General features: G+C 45.2%; 1 protein-coding gene across 4 annotated transcripts in view; it reads left to right on the top strand.

Moving 5' to 3' along the window:
- The window catches only part of Arhgap39 (Rho GTPase activating protein 39), a 100,818-nt gene that overhangs the window by 65,234 nt on the left and 18,982 nt on the right, over window positions 1-16,602 (top strand). For all 4 annotated transcript variants that reach the window (XR_009058469.1, XM_057791577.1, XM_057791575.1 and 1 more), the window contains exons 3-4: window positions 1,432-1,851; window positions 11,703-11,786. Coding sequence is in view for 3 of the 4 variants with exons in the window: in XM_057791577.1 (XP_057647560.1) it covers window positions 1,432-1,851; window positions 11,703-11,786 (504 nt within the window). In the remaining variant the exon portion in view is untranslated. The remainder of the gene's footprint in view (window positions 1-1,431; window positions 1,852-11,702; window positions 11,787-16,602) is intronic.

Here is a 16,602-nt window from a genome sequence, read left to right as displayed (position 1 = left end):
CCTCTACACCCATGTAAAAGCTGGGTGCAGCAGTATGTGCATATAACCCAGTACTGGAGAGGCAGGGATAAGCAGATCCCCGGAGCAGGGCTCACTGGACAGTCTAGCCAAAAGAGTGAACTCCGGGTTCAGTGAGATACTCTGTCTCCAGTAAGCTGAGGATGTGATTGAGGAAAACATCTCAATGTAAGCATATACCTTCGTAAACATACATACATACATTTGTAAGCATGCACACACATAGAACAGAGGGAGGAATGGGAAAGCTGCACCAATTCCACCATGTCTATAAGACCTTTTTTTTTTTGTTTGTTTGTTTGTTTGTTTTTCAAGACAGGGTTTCTCTGTAGCTTTGGAGCCTATTCTGGAACTAGTTCTTGTAGACCAGGCTGGCCTTGAACTCACAGAGATCCGCCTGCCTCTGCCTCCTGAGTGCTGAGGTTAAAGGCATGTGCCACCACCGCCCAGCCAAGATCTCTCTTTTTTAAAAAAAATTATGTGTATATGTGTTTTGCCTGCATGCATATCTATATATGGTATACGTGCCTGGTGCCCACAGAGATCAAAAAAAAGGGTATCATATCCCCTGGAACTGTATAGACAGTTGTGAGCTGTCATGTGGATGCCAGGGAACCAAGGCTGGGTCCTCTGCAAGATCAGCAAGTGCTCTTAACTACTGAACCATCCCTCCAGCCTCCAACCTTTTTTCTTTTTGCTTTCCTGTCTGGTGACCTCCTGTAGAACTATATAGACACAACAGAAATGTGTCCCTTGCAAACAAGGCTCCACAGCTTTATTTACTATGCATGTGGCAGGCCTTCTCTGACACTCACTTTGTCTTTATATCAAACACTTCCAGAGCCAGGCTTGGTGGTTCACGTTTGTCATCTCTCCACGTGGCAAGCTTAGGCAGGAGGAAGGGGCTTCCCCAGAACACTGCTCCAGTGATGTGCCGCACAGTCCCAGTACGAGTGTAGCTGCCTTGTGGGAACAGGGCCACTGCATCAGTGGTTAAGAGTGAGTGATGGTCTTCTAAGTTTGGCTCCCAGGACTCATGTTGAGTGCTTTACAGACTGTAATTCCAGCTCTAGAAGGTCCTCTGCCCTCTTCTGACCTGTTAGAGCACTACACACATATGCACATACACACTCATAAAATAAACCTTAAATAAACAAAAACTTGGAAGCAGTCGTCAAACATTTACAGCCTGACATCAAACATAAGGCCTTGCTTGGAGTACTTTACATTTTTATAAATAAAAAGGATTACAGGGCTACAGGCTGAGAACCAGGCAAGGGCAATAGTTTGTGGTCCTGCTGCCCTGGGGGTTCCTAGGAAATACCACCAGGAGCACTCAGCAGCTGGTGGAAGCCCCTGACCAGTATGTAAGGTGAGATCCAGGGTCTTGGTTGATGCTCTTGTCCCCTGCAGGTTGGAGTGGGTGGAGATCATCGAACCACGCACCCGAGAACGAATGTATGCCAACCTGGTCACCGGGGAGTGTGTATGGGACCCGCCAGCCGGCGTGCGAATCAAGCGCACTAGCGAGGACCAGTGGTGGGAGCTCTTTGACCCCAATACATCGCGCTTCTACTACTACAGTGCTGCCTCGCAGCGCACGGTGTGGCATCGCCCACAGAACTGCGACATCATCCCTCTGGCTAAACTGCAGACGCTGAAGCAGAACACCGAGTCTCCGCGAGCCTCTGCAGACAGCAGCCCAGGAAGGGGTAGCCGCGATGGTAGCACCGGCTCATCACTAGAGCCAGAGCCTGAGGAAAAGGCACAGGAACTGCCAGTTCGCAGCGGGCGGGCAACAACCTTGGTCTCTTCGAAGGAGGAAGGTAGCAGGTAAGGAGTCAGGGCCGGGAATTGGGGCTGGGGTAGGGGTACTGAGAAGAAGATGGGGCTGAGGTGGCAAAAGGCTGCATATAGCGTGCAAGACTGTTCGTTATCCAGTAGTAGGGTTTTAAGTCTTTGCTGGGCCAGGGTTATTAGGCAGGCCAGCCACTTCCTCTTTAGTTTATTGATTGTGTCATTAGTCACAAGTGGAAGTGAACAGAGCCTTGGAAGAAGGGAAGGTCAAGTAAGGCCAGATGTGGTGTTGCATGCCTGTTATCCCAGCATTTGAGAGGTGGAGGCAGCTGAGAATCAGGATTTGCAGTCAGTCTATATTAAGTGAGACCCTGATTCAAATACCAGAAGGAGGGAGGGAGAGAGAAAGACATCAAGGAGGAAACTAGACACTTGGAGCCCCTTCAGTCCTTTTCCAGGAGGCCATTGATGTACCTTCAGTGGGGACATTTCTGCTAATAGTTCTGGCTTTGGGTACTGAGTAAATTTATGGAGACTGAATGGGTGGCCTCTAATTCTGGCAGCATGAGGGATAGAGGGACAGCCTTCCTTTGAAGGAATCCATCTGGAACCATGATGTTGCTGTCACTGCTTGTATCTGAGCCAAACTGATTCTCCTGGATCCTCCAGGAAGGAAATGCATGTGTTAATTGCTTGAGCAGGTGAAGAGACTGGGGCTCAGGCAGAGGACTTAGTCTGCATGGTTAAACAGATGAGGCTATCTGGCTGCAATGGGAGCTCCCGAGTCAGCAGCTGCAGAGCATAACCAGGTGTGACTCTGCTGGGGGTGTCATTGTAGCCTTATTTCTTCTGTGGAAATGAGGCTATGGTGTACTACCAGCCTGGGGGTGTCATTGTAGCCTTATTTCTTTCTACCTGGCCTTGAAGTTCTCCCCCATGTGTAACTTCTGTATGGAAAATCCAGAGGAAGAAGCCCACATATCTAGTGTATGCATTATGATAAATTCTCATGTATACATATGCACCATGAGCATCACCACAACCAAGGGAATGATGTCTCTTACCCTGACTCCCTTGTTCCCCTTGTCCCTCTTCACCACCACATTTAGAGGACTGTGGATCTGTTTCTGGTACAGAAATTAATTTATTTTGTAGAATTTTAACTGAACCTAAACCCTGTATACTCCTTTGGCCTCTCTCTTCTTTTTATTATTTTAACATGTTGTTACATGTATCAACACTTTGGAGTAGTATCCTATGGTGTAGACTTTAGATAGTCTTTGCTACGTAGCCCACAATGGCCTCAGATACAGTCCTGATTCTGCTGCCTCCCCAGTGCTGAAATAGCAGGTGTGTGCAATACTCAGATCTGGCTCCAACCCACTTTACTTCTTCTGTTTGTTGTCTGAGACAGGGTCTCCCTGTGTGCCTCTAGCTGAACCGGAATTCACTAGTAGACCATACTGGCCTTGAACTCACAGAGATCTGCCTACGTCTGCCTCCCGAGTGCTGGGATTAAAGACATGCGCCGCCACCACCCAGTCTCCCGGGCCTTTATTTTATTTTATTTTATTTTATGTTTTTACTGTGGTTAATTTTTTTTTCTATTTTGGATCTCAAGCAATTAACTGCCCTAAGAGCCCTAAGTTTTTGCTTAATTTTGTTTTTCCCAAGATAGGGTTTTTCTATAGCTTTAGGAACTTGTCCTGGAACTAGCTCTTGTAGACCAGGCTGGCCTCAAACTCACAGTGATTCGCCTGCCTCTGCCTCTCGAGTGCTGGGATTAAAGGTGTGTGCCACCACTCCCGAGCTTTGCCATAAGATTTCATGTTATAGCATTTTCTTTGTGTTTTCTTGTGCTTGGACCCTTCAAAGTTCTTGGGCATATGGCTATATAGTTTTCATAAAGTCTGAAAAATTCTCAGCCAGTTTTTTCTTGTAGCTTTAATATATCTTTATCCCCAGGATTCCAGTTACAAGTGTACTAAACCTGTTGCCATGAAGTCACTGATGCTCATGATTTTCTGGGTTTTTTTTCTTCCTTTATTTTATGTGTATGGGTGTCTGGCATTTATGTTGTGTACCGTGTGTATGTGCTGCCCACAGAGATGAGAGGAGGGTGTCAGGTTTCCTAGAACTGGAGTTACAGATGGTTGTAACCCACCATGTGGATGCTAGGTTCTCTACACTAAGAACAAGTGCTCTTAACCACTGAGCCATCTTTCCAGCTCCTTTTTATTATTATTATTATTTAATTAGTGGCTGTGTTTGAATATGTACATATGAACGCAGGTGCCCCTGGAAGCCTCAGGTATAGGATCCCCTTGGAATCAGAGTTATACGTGGTAATGAGCCACCCAGAATGGGTGCTGGGAACTGAACTTGTGTCCTCTGTAAAAGCAGCACTCACTTCTTTTTAAAAGCAGGGTTTTCAATAAATCAGATCCACTGTCACAGTGGGTGGGTGCATCCCTCGTGGTCCTGATTTCCTTGCTCATGTTCTCCCTCCTTCTGCTCCTCATTTGGACCTTAAGAGCTCAGACCGTTGCTCCAAATTGAGTCTCTGTCTCTACCTCGATCCATCGCCAGATGAAGGTTCTAAGGTGATATGTAAGACATTCATCAGTATAGGATAGGGTCATTTCAGGTTCCCTATCCTCAGTTGCCCAAGGTACCAGCTGGGGACATCTTCCTGGACACCTGCGGACCCCTCTAGAGTCAAGTCTCTTGCCAACCCTAAGATGGCTCCCTTAGTTAGGATATATACTTCGCTGCTCCCTTAACCACCCTTCCTATATCCCAACCATCCCAATCCCCCGAGCTCCTCCCATCCTCCCCTTCTCATGTTTCTCATCCCATTTCCCCTTTGCCCCATGCCACCTCACCCGCAAGTTCCCAGTTTTTGCCCTGCATTCTTGTCTGCTTCCCCTCTCCAGGCGGATGACTATATGATTTTCTTTGGGTTCACTTTCTTATTTAGCTTCTCTAGGATCACAAATTATATGCTCAATGTCCTTTATTTATGGCTAGAAACCGATTATGAGTGAGTACATCCCATGTTCCTCTTTTTGGGTCTGGGATACCTCACTCAGGATAGTGTTTTCTATTTCCATCCATTTGCACGCAAAATTCGAGAAGTCATTGTTTTTTACCGCTGAGTAGTACTCTAATGTGTATATATTCCACACTTTCTTCATCCATTCCTCCATTGAAGGGCATCTAGGTTGTTTCCAGGTTTTGGCTATTACAAACAATGCTGCTATGAACATAGTTGAACAGATACTTTTGTCATTTGATGGGGCATCTCTTGGGTATATTCCCAATAGTGGTATTACTGGATCTTGGGGTAGGTTGATCCCAAATTTCCTGAGAAATCGCCACACTGATTTATTGGGAGCCCACCAAGGCCAGCTCATCTGGGACTGAATAAGCATGGGTTGAAACTGGACTCTCTGAGCATGGCGGACAATGAAGGCTGATGAGAAGCCAAGGACAATGGCACTAGGTTTCGATCCTAATACATGAACTGGCTTTGTGGGAGCTTAGCCTGTTTAGATGCTCACCTTCCTGGACGTAGATAGAAGACCTTCGTCTTCCCGCAGGGCAGAGAATTTGGACTGCTCTTAAGTATCGAAAAGGAGGGGGAATGGAGTGGGGGGTGGAGAAGAGGAGTGGGGATAGGGGGAGGGGAGTGGGGGGAGGGGGCAATATTTGGGAGGAGGGGAGGGAAATGGGAAACGGGGAGCAGGTGGAAATATTAATAAAAAATAAATAAATAAAAAAATAAAAAAAATAAAAATAAACATCACCTCTGCAAGGAAGGGAGGAATGGAGCCATGAACTTGACCTGTGTACCATAAACAAGGCCTACTTTCTTTAGTCAGTCTCTGCTTCTAAGGGTTCCATTATGCTATGAACCCTGTTTCAACACCCTGTGAGGAACATTTCATTTCACATACAAAAATGTCAATAACGTCCTACTAATTTTTGTTTGTTTTGTCTGTGTTTTCCTTATTTTTTCTAAGCAGTCTTCAAGTCCATTAGTTCAGATATAATAAACACGTCCTATTTTTCTCAAGCAAAAAAAAAAAAAAAGCAGGGTTTTACTATGTAGATTAGGCTAGTCTCAAACTCATAGACTGCCTACTTCTACCTCTTGAGTGTTGGTATTAAAGGTGTATGCTGCCCCTTCAGCTCTAGTGCACTCTTTACCACTGAGCCATTCTTCCAATCCTTTAGTGCTTATTTTTCTTCATTCTGGCCAGTACATCTTTCACTTTCACTTTGTAAACTGAAATGTTCATAATGTTCATCTCTATAACTTTTTTTAGGGGGTTGGTTTGGTTTTTTTGTCTTGTTTTGTTTTTTGTTTTTTGAGACAGGGTTTCTCTGTAGTTTGGAATGTCCTGGAACTAGACCAGGCTGACCTCCAACTCACAGTAGTAATCTACCTGCTTCTGCCTCCCGAATGCTGGGATTAAAGACGTGCTCCACCACTCCCAGCTTTCATCTCTATAACTTTTAAAAAAATATTTTATGTGTATGAATGTTTTGCCTGTGTGTGTGTGTCTAGTATTCTCAGAGACCAGAAGAGGGCATCAGACCATTGTGAGCTGCTAAGAGTAGGCTAGGAACTTAACCCAGGAGCAGTAAACACTCTTAACTGATGAGCCATCTCTCCAGTCCAACTTTTTAATTATTGATTGATTGGTTGGTTGATTGGTTGGTTGATTGATTGATTGTGACAAAGTCTCATGTAATCCAGGCTGGTCTTCAACTTATTATGTAGCCAAAAGATGCCCTTGTATTTGTGGCACTCCTGTCTCTGCTTCCTAAATACTAAGATTATAGGCATGTGCTGTCCCACTTTGTCTTCCACGATGCTGGGGCTTTATACGTACAGGCAAGTACTCTACCAACAGAGCTGCATCCCTTGCTCCTCATCTCTAGAACTTTAACTGGGATCATTTTGTGTTTTTGTATATCTTATGCCTCTGTTTACCTTGTTTGGTTTTTTCCTTTTTTAAACTTTATTATTATTGTTGAAGTGTATGTGTATGCGTGTATAATGTAGGATTAGCATATATGTGCTACAATGTGCATGTGGATGTCAGAAGGCAATTTTTATGGAGTTGATTCTCTCCATCTTTCACTGGGTTCTGGGAATCAAACTCAGGTCATCAGGCAAGTTTCTGTACCTGCTGAGTCATCTCACTCAAACTATTCAGCTTGTTTTTCCCTTCTAACCTTTTCAGCATATGGAATATACTTTGAATTATTCTTTAGTGCCTCCCTTCCTGACTTCACCATCTGTGTTCATTCTGGGCAGGTCCAGCTGGCTGGGTGTTCTCTTTGCAGAACACTTTGTAAGCTAGAGTACTGCCCTATGAGGACAGGCATGCTGCACATGAAGGAGAGCATCTGCCCCAACAGAGAACACTTAGGACCGTGCTCTGAGAGAGGAGCATTGACATTTCCTAACATCAAAACCAATGGTAGGGGCTAGGTCAATGGCTCAGTTAGCAAACTGCCTGCCATAGAAATATGAGGCCCGGGCTGGAGAGATGGCTCAGTGGTTAAGAGCATTGCCTGCTCTTCCAAAGGTCCTGAGTTCAATTCCCAGCAACCACATGGTGGCTCACAACCATCTGTAAAGAGGTCTGGCGCCCTCTTCTGGCCTTCAGTCATACAGACAGAATATTGTATACATAATAAATAATATTAAAAAAAAAAGAAATATGAGGCCCTACATTTGGATACCAGCACCCATAAAAAAGCCAAGCATAGGAACCAGACATAGTGGTATATGCCTTTAATCCCCACACTCAGGAGGTAGAAACAGGAGAATTTCTATGAGTTCAAGACCAGCCTGGTATATATAGAGGGTTCCAGGCCAACTAAGCCTACATAGGGAGATCTTATCTCAAAAAAAAAAAAAAACAAAATAAAACAAAATCAGGCATGGTCATGCTTATATAACCTAGACAAAGACAGATATCTTCAGAGTTTGCTAGCCAATAAGTCTAGCTCAACTCAGTGAAAGACCCTCTTCTAAAAGTTAAGGTATACACTGATCGAAAACAACATCAGATGCCACCTTCTGGTCTATACATACACACACACACACACACACACACACACATAAAGTGGCAAAAGTAAACCAATGGCAAGCATTCATGTGTTCTGAATTGTGGTAAGATTTTTGCCTCTTCATACAGATGGGTGTTGCCAAGTAAAGAGATTTTTCCATGCGTGTATAGTTTGAACTGAGCATAACCATCGTTTAGGCAAAAATATCAAGCTCTGTTAGTCTCTTCTCTTTACTAATATTTTTATTTTTGTTTGTTTATTTGAGTCTGTGTCTCAGATTATGTTAGCTCAGGCTAACTAACATGGAACTCATTTTGTTACCCAAAGTAGCCTCAAACTAATGACAGTTTTCCTGCCTCGTCGTCCCTATTGCTGTAATTACAGCATGCACCACCACGCCCAGCCAATACTTGTCTTTTAGCATCCTTGAAGATTAGCGGCACTTGAATGATGGCTAGATAGGGCCACCTTAGTCACACAATTAAATGGATTTTAAAACTAATTTCCTTTGCATTTTGCCTGAAAATCTTGCAGGCTAGAACTGGCTGCAGTTTCTTGACCTCCTATTTAAACTGCAGCCATTTTTTTTAATAGCCAATCCATAGAGTCCCAAGATGTGGCGGGAGCTCCTGTTTGGCTCAACATAAAGCTGCGTTTGTAGGCTATGCCAGACTCCCCTCCTACTCCATTTTACTTACTGCCGAAACCTCCCTCTCTGATGACCCTTTCTTGATGCTCCTCCCCGTCTTAACCCGAGGATCTGGTTTGTTATCTTGCAGATTTCTATGGAGTAGGTACTGCTCATGTCCCTGTCCCACTGAGGGCCAACCTGGCATCGGTGATTAATGAAGATAAGAGATATGTCCAACCTTTGCCCAAAGTCTAGAGGACAGGTTAATATTGACTCTTCCTACCTAGGCACTGGTGGCTGGAAGTGGGATGTAGAAGGAGGCATAAGCCCTAAAGGTCCTAGGTGCCCTTAGTTGTATGAGTGTAATGGTAGAAGCAGCCTTCTGACCCATGGAGTCCTCTGGAATTCTGAGATGCAAGTAGTAGGCAGGTGGAATGTCTTTTCCATGTGTATTCCGGGAGAGGAGAGGGCATGCGCCTGAGGAGGAGGAATTAATTGTGCCATACCCAGCATGCTCTGCTGCAGTGTAGCATGGCAGTGAGCCCGGGGAACCTGCAGGGTAACTGATGACTGAGTCCCATGCTCTGTAAGGTCTTGTGGCATTTGATGACCAACCGGACATAACACGTTAGATACCCTGCCTGAAACAAATGGACTACTAGAGTTATACTAGATATACTAGGTATACTAGAGTTACGTTTACATATGTTATTATTATTTTCTAGCTTTCTACTCTATATCATAATCCTATATTTGAAGATATTGACTACTAGCTTTTGTTAATAATTGCCACTCATTCAGTCAGTCTTTTGAAATTCATGTCCATACAGAAGCAAAAATGAAATGCCTTAATGTCATCTGCCACTGATTTCCAGGTACATATTCTTGCAGCTTTTGAAATATTGTCCAGCATTCTGTCAGCTGTAGTGGCACATCAGAAGGATAAACTGTGAAGGCAAAGACAGGAGATCATGAGTTCTGGGACATTTTAGGCATTACACTCTCAGTGTGAACAGGGTGCTTTCTTACCTTTTAGACATAGGACTTCTTTCTAGAAATCTTGCTATCTTCCTAATTTTCTATTCTGTTTACTAAATTCTTGTATGTTGCCTTAGACCATTTTCTGCTCCCACAGTAAGATATTTTTAGCAGCGTGATTCATAGCGAAACTGGCTTATTTTGGTTCATGAAAAAGTGCAGGCGGGAGAGACAAAGGAGCTGACCTACCCTGCAATGCCTTGCCCTCGCAGATCTCTGAAGAGCACTCCACCCCCACAGAAACTCAGCAGCGCCCTCATCCCTCTTCAAGACCTTTCCCTTCCTCAGGTTGGAACAAAATTTCAATGTGAGTTGGTGTGAACAAACCATATCATATATGTCGGTTGATGATCACACTTTCTGGTGAGTTTCAGAATCTGTGCTCTCTAGTGCTACTTTGTTTTGACCAGGGAGCTCTATGCAACCACCTTTAAGTAATGGAGCCCTTGAGTTCTTCTGTTCTTTGAACTTTTTCTCTTAGCTATTTCTACATTTTTTTCAGTATTTTTTTTTTTTGTGTGTGTATGTGTTTAGGCAAATGGATATGCCTGTTTATATATGTGCTTGTGTCTGTTTCTGTCACTCCTCAGTTTATTTTTTGAGACAGCATCTCCTGCTAACTTGGAGCTTGCCGTTGTGTCTGGATTTGCTGACCCCTCAGCTTCAAGGATCCTCCTATCTCCCCTCCAACTTAAGGTTACAGGTGCATGTCTTCACGCAGGGGTCTGCATTCAGATCCTCATGCTCTTCACCGACCATGCCATCTCCCTAGGCCCTGTGCATTATAGCCAAGTATTACTGTTTTGATCCAGCACAGTCCTTATATTTGTTTGCAAAGAGAGTCTTTCTGGTTTTTGGAGACAGGGTTTCTACTATTCTGGAACCTATCTGTAGATCAAGCGGCCTTGAACTCACAGAGATTCACCTGTCTCTGCCTCCTGAGTGCTAGAATTAAAGGTGTGCACCACCACCGCCTGGTTTATGAAGAAGGTCTTAATGCTTATCCCAGACTGGCCTTGAACCTCAGCCTCCCAATTATTAAAATTACACACATGAACCACTAAACCCAGATGAATGTGGGGCTTTGATTAGAATAAATGCTTTTGAGATTGAACCTGGGCCTTGTATATGTGAGCTACCTTTAAGCTTCATTATTAATTTATACCCTAGACGTCTATATTATTTATTTGTTTATTTGTTTGTTTCTTGCTTTTTCAAGACAGGGTATCTCTGTAGTTTTTGGAGCCTGTCCTGGAACTAGCCCTTGTAGACCAGGCTGGCCTCAAACTCACAGAGATCCGCCTGCCTCTGCCTCCCGAGTGCTGGGATTAAAGGCGTGCGCCACCATCGCCCGACTTCTATTTTATTTTTGTTGTTACTGTTGCCATCATGCAAATGCACTTGGTTGCTAAACAATCAATTGAAAAGAAAAAAAATGCTGGACAGTAGTGCACGCCTTTTATCCCAGTACTCAGGAGGCAGAGATAAGCGGATTTCTGTGAGTTCAAGACCTGCCTGGTCTATAAAGCGAACTCTGACCGCCAGGGCTACACAGAGAAACTTTGTCTACAAAAACAAAAGTAGAAAAGTCATAGGTGGGTATATACTTAAGGAAGTAAAGTCTGGCTACCGACCTGCCCTGTGTAGCCATTTAGTAGCCCAGGTAAGGAGATCTCCTTTCAGGGTCTTCAGTACCTTGAACCAGGAGAAGTTGTGAAGGACAAAATGTCAGTGGGCCTTCCCAGATGCTGAGGACCTTTCCATAGGTCTATACTGAGCTCTGTGAGGATAGTTTAAGGCACATGTTTGAATACAAAATAATGGAAGGGTGTTCATTTTTGGAATGTAATGGATCTCAAAGGAGTTTGCAGTTTGGAGAGAGACCTGGCCCGCTTGCTCCATGGCCTCTAGGCAGGGCACTGTGGCTGAAGTTCTTGCTTAGCCCATAGGAAAGCACACAGGAACGTGCAGTGCACACTTGTAATCCCAGTCCTCACAAGACAGAAGCCGATGGATCTCTGTGAGTGTCACTGCACAATGAGACCCTGTCTATAAACTAAGGCCATCCCTAGGGCAGTGAGCTTGAAGTGCTGCACTGATCTCATACCTTTCTCATTCTGTGTTTCAGTTGTTCACCACCAGGTGTGCTCCTGGAGAAGGACTATGAGGTTTACCGGGATTACAGTGCTGACGGCCAACTCCTTCACTACAGGTAAACTGCCTGATGTTGAACACACCTGTCTGCTGATCTGAGTGTTCCTGAGTGTGCTGGTGTTGGAATAGTTGGAGCAGAGTCTGGTTGAGCAAGAAGCAACAGGAGCACCATAGTGGGCTAAGGAAATGTACTCTTTACAGATGTGCCCATCTAGTCTTTTGTTGGTAAGCACTGCCACAACCCTGCCAGCCCTGGGGAGCTATTACCCCTCAAAATCAGGAGCCTGGCTCACTAATAAGTTTTCAGGGTGGCAGGTACCCCTTACAGGCACAAGTCCCAGTGGACAAAAGAGGCTCTCTGGGTCTTTCTAGATAACTTAGGTATGGATGGCAGATGGGAGAAGCAAGCCCACTCCAGGATCCTTCCACCCATCAGTCCTCACGTTAGCAGTTCAGCTACTCTCAGCCCTATAAAAACATGCCAGCCACATTAGCTGACATGACCAGCCTCTGCAGAGGCCTACATAAAGGCCTCTTGTTCTGGGCCAATTGTTGCAAGGTGAGGGCCCGCTTGTTCATCCTGGCAGCCCAGCTAGCTTACACCCAAAATAACCACACAGAAACTGTATTAATTGAAACATTGCTTGGCCCATTAGCTCTACTTTCTTTCTTTCTTTCTTTCTTTCTTTCTTTCTTTCTTTCTTTCTTTCTTTCTTTCTTTCTTTCATTTTCGAGACAGGGTTTCTCTATAGTTTTTGCCTTTCCTGGAACTAGCTCTTGTAGACCAGGCTGGCCTCAAACTCACAGAGATCTGCCTGCCTCTGTCTCCCAAATGCTGGGATTAAAGGCGTGTGCCACCACCATCCAGCTAGCTCTAATTTCTTATTGGCTAACTCTTACATCTCAGTTTAACCCATTTCTATTAATCTTTGTATATTGCCACGTGTCAGTGGCTTACTGGGTAAAATTCCCAATGTCTGTCTCTGGCGGATCCATGGCATCTCTCTGCTACTCCACCTTTCTTCCTCCCAGCATTCAGTTGACTTCCCCGCCTTCCTGCGTTCTGCCCTATCAATTAGGCCAAGGCAGTTTCTTTATTCATTAACCAATGAAAGCAACACACAAACAGAAGGAACTCCTACACCACTCCTTAAAATCCCCTAGCTCTTTGCTCCCAGGTCTCCAGCCCTGCCATAGCTACTTTCTCCATAGCTACTATCTGTGTTGCTTTTTTCATTGCCTTTGACAGTCACTCCCTTTTACCTGCTAGCAGTGATACCATTGGAGATTCCTTTTAGAACCCCATAGTCTCCTGGGTGGACCTGGACAGCACAGAGCAAGCAGCTACATTTCTATATCAGGAGCACCCTCTGCTGCATTCCAGTGACCAGCCCAGGGTATTGATGTCTTATACAACCTGGAAACTGTTCTGTCCCTCAGGAGGGAAAATGCCTGATCTCAGCTACAGCCTGGAGGCTGCTTCATGCAAGGCATCCCAGCCTTCACCCCCCCCCCCCGGTCCCCTTGTTGTATAGCTTTTCCATCTGTACAAATGTACAGGAGTGATTCCACCCGAATCTCACTCAATGACCATGTGCGTTTATGGGACTGACTGACGTGCAGAAATGTAAGGTCCCAGAACAGCTGCACCACTGAGAAGTCCTTCCACATCGTGGATGATGCCCTCATGGAAGCTGCATTATTGGACCCCACACATGCACCCTGTATAATCTAACATTTCCCAAGATCCCTTGCAGTCAGAGGGGCAAACAAAAGAGAAAAAAGAGGGATGGTTAGAATTCCAGTCAGAGTCCTATGACCTCCCCTTTCCTCCTATAGGGAGTATAAATAGTCCTGTTATGGACATGAAACCCAGTCTCTCTCTCTCTATATATATATATATATCATTCCCATATATCAACCTCTCACTGTATTGTTCCCATTTCATTGCTGTGACTGCTAGGCCAGGTGATCTCTACTCCAAGATAGTGATGGGATAACCATGAGTGCCAACAAGGAAAAACCACGCCACAGCACTGTTGTGGGATATTTTACTCTTTCGGCTTTTTGAGGGACCCAGCTCCCAAATAAATCATACATGGAGGCTTATTCTTAGTTGTGAATGCCCAGCCTTAGCTTGGCTTGTTTCTTGCCAGCTTTTCTTAAATTATCCTACCTTTTGCCTCTGGGTTTATTATCTTTTTTTTTTTTTATTACATTTTTTTTTATTCTTTTTTACTTAGGGGTTTATTATCTTTCTCTATTTCTTTCTTTTTTTTTTTTTTTTTTTTGGTTTTTCGAGACAGGGTTTCTCTGTGGTTTTGGAGCCTGTCCTGGAACTAGCTCTGTAGACCAGGCTGGTCTCGAACTCACAGAGATCCGCCTGCCTCTGCCTCCCAAGTGCTGGGATTAAAGGCGTGCGCCACCACCGCCCGGCTTTTTCTCTATTTCTGTATACCTGTCTTTCCTTCTTACTCCATCACTGGCTGTGTGGCTGACCCCTGATGTCTTCCTCTCCTTGTTCTCTTGCTCCTTGTTCTCCCTTCTCCCAGATTTCTCCTTCTATTTATTCTCTCTGCCTGCCAGCCCTGCCTATCCTTGCTCCTCCCTCACTATTGGCCGTTCAGCTCTTTATTAGACCATCGGGCATTTTAGACAGGCACAGTAACAGCTTCACAGAGTCAAGCAAATGTAGCATAAACAAAAGTCACACACTTGAAAATAATAGTCCCCAACACAACATCCATTTTGTCATTGTTGCCCTTGTTACTGAGACCTTGGCACAAGCACCGGTGACATCTGGAGACAAGGTGGGATCACAAGACGATATTGATGCTTGCAAGAGCCCTAGAGCCAGAGGTTTGCTTCAGTGGGATCTCTGAGTCCTTGGGTGACTAAATACTTATTGCAAAAGCTAGAATAAGGATCAGACCTCATCCAGAGATGCCCTTGAGACTCTGCAGCCTATGTGCTCCCAGAACAGATGCTGTCCTCATTTGATCATCTTGGCTCCAAGAAAGGGAGTTTGCTATCCTTGGAGCCTGTACAACACACAGGTATGGGCAGAGCCACTCAGTTCTAAAGGTCCAAATGATTCCTGGATGGTGAGGTCCCCTGAGAAAGGCGTCCTCCAGAGCAAGGTATCCTCCCACATGGCTGGGCAGTCAGAGTAGGACCAGTGACCCAGCTGGCACCAACCCTAATCACCTGCAGCAAGGGTTGGTGCCGAAGACAGGAGCCAGCCGGGCTGCACTGTGGAATCCCTACCTTGTGCCTGAGGGAGCCCGGCACAGATCAGCATGTTAGCTGGAATGACAAGAAATCAAAGCACTTGTGAAACAAATTATAAAGGAGATCGGAGCTGACCGACCTGAGGTAGTGAAGCTGCCCCACAGTTCAAGAGAAAGCACAGACAGTATTTTCTGCTGCCCAGGTACAGAAAGCTCACTAGTTTGCTCCTGGCCCAGAAATAGCAGTTGCAGTTAGAAGTGCCCAGTGTATGCCACTGTCCTGCTGCCTAGCACCTCAGTCTTATGATTCTTGTCTTTCTGATCCTCCTCCTGGGACCAGCTTATGAAGAGGAGAAGTTGCAGAGAGAAGGGAACACAGAGAGAGAGGAAACAGCAATTCTGAAAAAAAAAAATCTCGAAGGGAAAGTTAGAATATGGAGGCAGTGTGAAGGAATGTCATCTTGCAGTCCAATACCCATTTACAACATGGGCATTCAAGTGTGGGCATTGAAAAGGTGGGTATACAGGGAGTTCAGCTTTTGGAGTAGAAAACCTATAATTATAGACGGGACTGGTGTAGAAGCAGCAGAAGCACTGGGATCTGCAAAGAAGAAACCTGCCTAGGAGCAGTCTTAGCCTCTTGGGGGCCAGGGCTAAGCCCCCAGCGGGGAGGGAAGTTCAGGTGCTCCCAGAGATCTATGGCAAGACAGCTTTTGGATCCCTGGTGGCCAACCCACACTGGAAAAGAGGAGTCCTGGACAGTGGTGTTGCTTTTAGACCTGTGTTTTCTTCACAGTTAGAAACTTTGGTGCCAGATTTTGCCTCTGAAATCATAGTATGAGGTGTTGGGGCCACAGGCTGTGAGCACTTGTAGCTGCCCCCACTCAGTCTGAGCCTCACACTGCCGTAACCACTTAGGTAATCCACTAAGGAAGCACTTTCAGCTTTGATTTCATGTTGTATATTTAGGGCACACAAGCCCAGGAGCAGCACTCAACAAAGTTATTGCTGGAGCTAGGTACGAGATAAAAAAAAAAAAAGGCCAGAGTTCACCTGTGCCACAGAAGTGAAGGCTAGCTGAGCTCAGGTGGAGACCGTGAATGCTGTGTGGGAGGCCTTGCATCCTATGAAGCCTGAACAGGGGCTGTGTACAGCAGAGGCATTTGGGATGCTCAAATAGCCTCAAGGAGGTGAAGGCAAAGTCAGAAGGTGGATTAGAATTGTGATGAATTGGACCTACTTAGGATGTAAGGCCCAAGACTGAGAAGGGTAAAGCAGTGAGGTTGAAGAATGCAGAGCATGGGACTACAGAAAGGCCTGACTGGGCTCAGCTTAGGAATGCTGCAAGGGTGACCATGAAGCTGTGGATTTGGTGAGGTCTGGGGACAGGAGTAAAGTATATGAGATTCAGGTATTGTCTGTTCTTAAAGGAGGCCTTGCGTCCATCTTTGACTTAGAGTCTTGCATGGGACTTGGGTTTATACTGAGGATGCATCAGGACTCCACAGAGGTTCTTTGGCTCAGTGCACATAGCACTGCCTACCTGATAGAAGGCAAACACACACTTTTGCCTGCTTGTTTTCTGATGCCGTGACCATTCGGTGATCAGGATAGAATGTATTATCAACCCTTGGACCTTTCTTG

Source organism: Chionomys nivalis, chromosome 17 (assembly GCF_950005125.1).
Source record: "Chionomys nivalis chromosome 17, mChiNiv1.1, whole genome shotgun sequence".
Taxonomy (NCBI): Eukaryota; Metazoa; Chordata; class Mammalia; order Rodentia; family Cricetidae; genus Chionomys; species Chionomys nivalis.
Note: the sequence above shows the minus strand (reverse complement) of the source record. Positions and strands in the feature narration are given on the sequence as shown.